Below are 4,680 nucleotides of genomic sequence, written 5' to 3' on the forward strand. Positions count from 1 at the left end.
TTCCTTACCCAATCATTGACTGATTTTTTTTTCATTCTTTTGTTTCAGTTAGCCATACTTTTTTCTCTCTAGTGTGCATACTGTCACTTGGTCTAAAAATTCTTTTCTAAATAGAACTTTTACTTGATGACCTTCTTTGACTCTCTATTAGTGGTTTTATCAATGAGAACAAGAAAGCAGATTGAAGGTTGTAATTACCCTGGTCAACTTCATCTCTAACAACATAGTTCTTTTTAACTTTGTTGAGGGGGTGTGCTTGTGATTAACTATATGACTTCATGAATATGTCAATGTAAAATAATAATTGTGCTTTAAAGAAAATTGGAGAAATACCCAGTCCTTAGCTGAGTGTGGGTGACTACACCTGACAAATGCAGATTCCAATTAGACTGAATAACATATACCCACGTGTTAATCTGGAGCATAACCCAGAAATCTATGCATTTTCTAATTACATTGCTGGGAATATTAAACAACAAGAAGTGGGGAACTCATTATTTTTAAAATAGTCTTCTTTACCTTGGTTTTACTGTAGACTATAGTCTTGGTAAACATAGTGTTTAACAGTGACAAGTGTGTCTGATAGTCATAGATAAATAAATATAGATAAATAGATAAGTATGCAAAAAGAAATGGAAATAGCATTAAAAGGATGAAAAAAGTCCAATATGCTTTTGACCCTTGTGTTATTCTTCTGTAATCATGAATATTCAGATATAGCAGTTTAGAAACCTTAATGAGCACATACCTTCTTTAACAAGCTTAGGTTCAAGCAGAGTAATCAGGTCTCTACTAGTTTGCTATCTTTCAAATACCAAAACAAACAAACAACCCCCCAAAAAAACCACCTTGCAAAATACAATGATAATGTTTGTCAGTTTTAAACTAGACAAATAGGGCATATATTTCCATTATAACTGTGATTATGCTCATCCTAAATTGATTACATTCATATCCCTACACAAGTGATAAACTAGGAGGACAAAAATAATAAATTTAGAATAAAATATTTTAAAATATAACAGTGATGCAGCTGCAAATACATCATGAGGTATTTTGAGGAATTCTAGGATATACTAAATTTTCCCTCATACTATTTTAAAACTCATTTGGATTGATGGTATTCTTCATCGATGAGAGGGAAATTACAATACTAGCTAAGTGCTTTGGGCCAGCAAAATGCAATGATTAATGGATATCATTTCTCAAAATGTGGCCAATGAACCTAGTACCATCCCTTACTGTTTGAAGAAAGTCAAACACAGAAATTTGTCAGATAGCTTAAAGAACAGAGGAACTAATTCTTATGGTTGCCTCCAAGATGTGCTATTGTAATTTATTCCAGCTTAGAAGTGGAGTCCATCATGATGAGATTTCCTATGAACCACTGAATTTCATAGGGCTGATACTACCAATACTCACATTAAGACACTGGTCACACAGAGTAATGACTCTAGGTGAGTTGGTACTAGAGGAAATATTTATCTTTTCTCTTTGGAGTTTCAGGTAACTTATGTAGGTAAGTCCATAATGCTAGCGTTGGTGCACAACTCTTCTTGTTGCATTCATGGTCACCATAATCTATGGGTTCTATGAAGAGCTACGAGGCACCATAAATGTCATTCATAAAGTCTTATAGATGTAAGGGAGCTGTCTATCCCTTACAGGAAGACTCAAAGTTGATGTGAAAATTCTACAAATTTGTAATCCCATAAGATGTACTACATAAAAACTTTGGGTTGGTTAAGTGCTACCTTAGAGCTTTCCTCTTCAAGGTGGCACCCTTCAGTTTATTTCACTTTTTTAACTGTCTTAGATATGCAATTTTGAAGATCCATAAGTCCCAATATTTTTCTTATCTTACACTCTTTTTTGTACCAGTATTATGCCTTTAGATTTTATATTTAGGTAAATGACATAATATAAATTGATTTCATGTGTGGTGTGCATGATTATTCTTATCATTCTTAAGCACCATTCTTCACATCTTCAATGTTCGTTTTTTAAAAATCATGTCTGTGAGAAAATGCACTTCAGCACCTCATTTTCTGAGCCCAGTTTTTATGCAATGCATATTTGATAATATCTAGAGAAATATCATATGCTTCAGTTTATGTGAGTATAGTAATGAAGAGGAGAGCATGGCACAGAATGGTAGGGGCCAAAGATTCTGTTTTGTCTCCACTACACAAGACATCAGTACAGCAAGAATTTAGTTTCTCCAAATGAGCCAAGGCAAGAATAACCATTTTATTTGAGTAAGAATGTGAGTGGTATAAGTAGACTAACTCATCCTAGTATATTTCCATGTATACGGAAAACGTCTAATACATTGTGTAAATTGTATTTGGAATTATTGTTTTTATAAATTGTATGCATAGATTTGTTTTCTTACCTAGAACTTGATCATGCTCCAGATTTATCAATTTTAAATGAATATTTATAGTTGTTCATAGGAATTTGAAAGTGTAAGTGAAGAAGGATCAGCGTAATCTACAGTTTCATAGACGAGAAGTGAAAAGTTCTAATGTAAATTTGCATTATCTTGAGAGTCTGTTTATATTATTTTATTCCCCCATATCACTATTTTTGTATAATTATAATGCATGTTCAATGGTTTCTTACTGAAATAATAGGAAAGCTACATATGGTAGGTGACCATATCCCTGACCATCTCTTCCTGTAGAGTTGTGCAGAACACAGGGAAGAGAATGGCCGCCAGAGTTCTGCCCTGGGTACTAGATATTCCTGCTGGGAAGTTATACACTGAGTAGAATGTTGACTCTCTAAAGGACTGATGGTAGTTCTATGGAACAAAGTCAACAATTTCTATCCTCAAGGGACTCATCCAAAACGGAGACTCTCATAATAAAGAGAATAATTTTCTGTGTTTCTAATGTATTTTCTCAGAGATCTTGACTTTGGAATATTGGAGATTCCAAATAAGAAATCTATATTCATTTTTTTTGTATGAGAAGAATCTTTATAAAATTCTCAAATAGAAAGTAGGTCATAATCTCCAGCAAACCTCTTATAGCAGAAGAGGGCCGCTGTCTGCATTGTTTGAAATTACCCGCTTCATTATTAGCAACTTCGGCACTCTCAGCAGAGTATGGAGGAAGACAACATGAACTCCAATGTTGCAGAAGGCGCCAAATGAATCAAGGTGATCAACAAATAGTCTTTATCTTGATATTTTGCCTTTAAAACAACACACACACACACACACACACACACACACACACACAGTGAGAAAAATGTGTTCATTCTTCTTTTCGATCTTATTTTTTAGGAAACACCAAGTAACTAAAAGGATTAAACAGTCAAAGCATATTTCTGGGGAGATAAATATAGCATGGGTAGAAGAAGGAGGAATTAGTGTTTCCTCCGGACTCCTTGTTCCCTCACTCAAGCTTTGAAACTAATAACTACAATTCTGCTCTTGCCATGAAAGACGATTCATGGGGTTAATATGTGTTTCTACACTTATTCTTGCAGGTGCCACACAGTGATGCAACTGACTATGGAAAACAATTCTTTAATATCTGGGTTTGTTATTATGGGACTGACTGACCAACCTGAGCTCCAGCTGCCATTATTTCTTCTGTTCTTGGTGAACATACATACATGGTCACTGTGATGGGCAACTTGAGCTTAATGAACCTCATTTGCCTAAACTCAAACCTTCACACTCCCATGTACTTTTTCCTCTTCAACCTGTCCTTCATTGATTTCTGTTATTCAATGGTCTTTACCCCCAAAATGCTGATGAGTTTTGTTTTGGAAAAGAACACCATCTCCTTCAGAGGATGCATGGCTCAGCTGTTCTTCTTCTGTGTTTTTGTGAACTCTGAGAGTTATGTGCTGACAGCCATGGCCTATGATCGCTATGTGGCCATCTGTAAGCCACTAATGTACAAGGTTGTTATGTCCCCTAACATCTGTTGTCTGTTGATATTTTATTCTTACTTGATGGGTTTTGTTAGTGCCATGGCTCACACCGGGTGTATGATCAGGCTCAGCTTTTGTGATTCTAACATCATCAACCACTACATGTGTGACATCTTCCCTCTCCTCCCACTCTCCTGCAGTAGCACCTATGTCAATGAGCTTGTGAGCTCTGTTGTGGTGGGTACAGCTATCATTTTATGTTGCCTCATTATCCTAATCTCATATGCTATGATCCTTTCAAACATTGTTCATATGTCATCAAATAAGGGTTGTTCCAAAGCCTTGGGCACTTGTGGGTCTCACATCATAACTGTTAGTCTCTTCTATGTAACTGGGCTGCTTGCTTATGTCAAGCCATCATCTGCTGAGACTGTGGGCCAGGGGAAATTTTTTTCAGTGTTTTATACTTTATTGGTGCCCATGTTGAATCCTCTTATTTACAGCCTCAGAAACAAGGATGTCAAGCTTGCTGTGAGGAAAACCTGGAAAAGAATCAGAAGCTGATTCCTGCCACAGTGTGTCTTTAAGCCTCATCACTTTCAGTTTGATGTGGTTTTTTGTTTGTTTATTTTTATTTACTACTCTTCTTCAATAGGATCAATAGAATTTACACTACAACACCACCGTTTTCTTTATATCATGCAATATAACTCTGTGAGTACTGTCAGGATTTGAGACAGAGTCAATATGTTTCTAAGATGATGCTATGTACATTGCCTATATCTGATT

General features: G+C 35.7%; 1 protein-coding gene across 1 annotated transcript; it reads left to right on the plus strand.

The window, feature by feature from the left end:
• Window positions 1–3,511: 3,511 nt before the first annotated feature.
• LOC127198003 (olfactory receptor 143-like) lies at window positions 3,512–4,455 on the plus strand. The gene is given in 2 exon segments (XM_051155809.1): window positions 3,512–3,619; window positions 3,622–4,455. Coding segments are annotated over 2 exon segments (942 nt in total).
• The last annotated feature ends 225 nt before the right edge of the window (window positions 4,456–4,680 follow it).

Source organism: Acomys russatus, chromosome 14, assembly GCF_903995435.1.
Source record: "Acomys russatus chromosome 14, mAcoRus1.1, whole genome shotgun sequence".
Classification (NCBI taxonomy): Eukaryota; Metazoa; Chordata; class Mammalia; order Rodentia; family Muridae; genus Acomys; species Acomys russatus.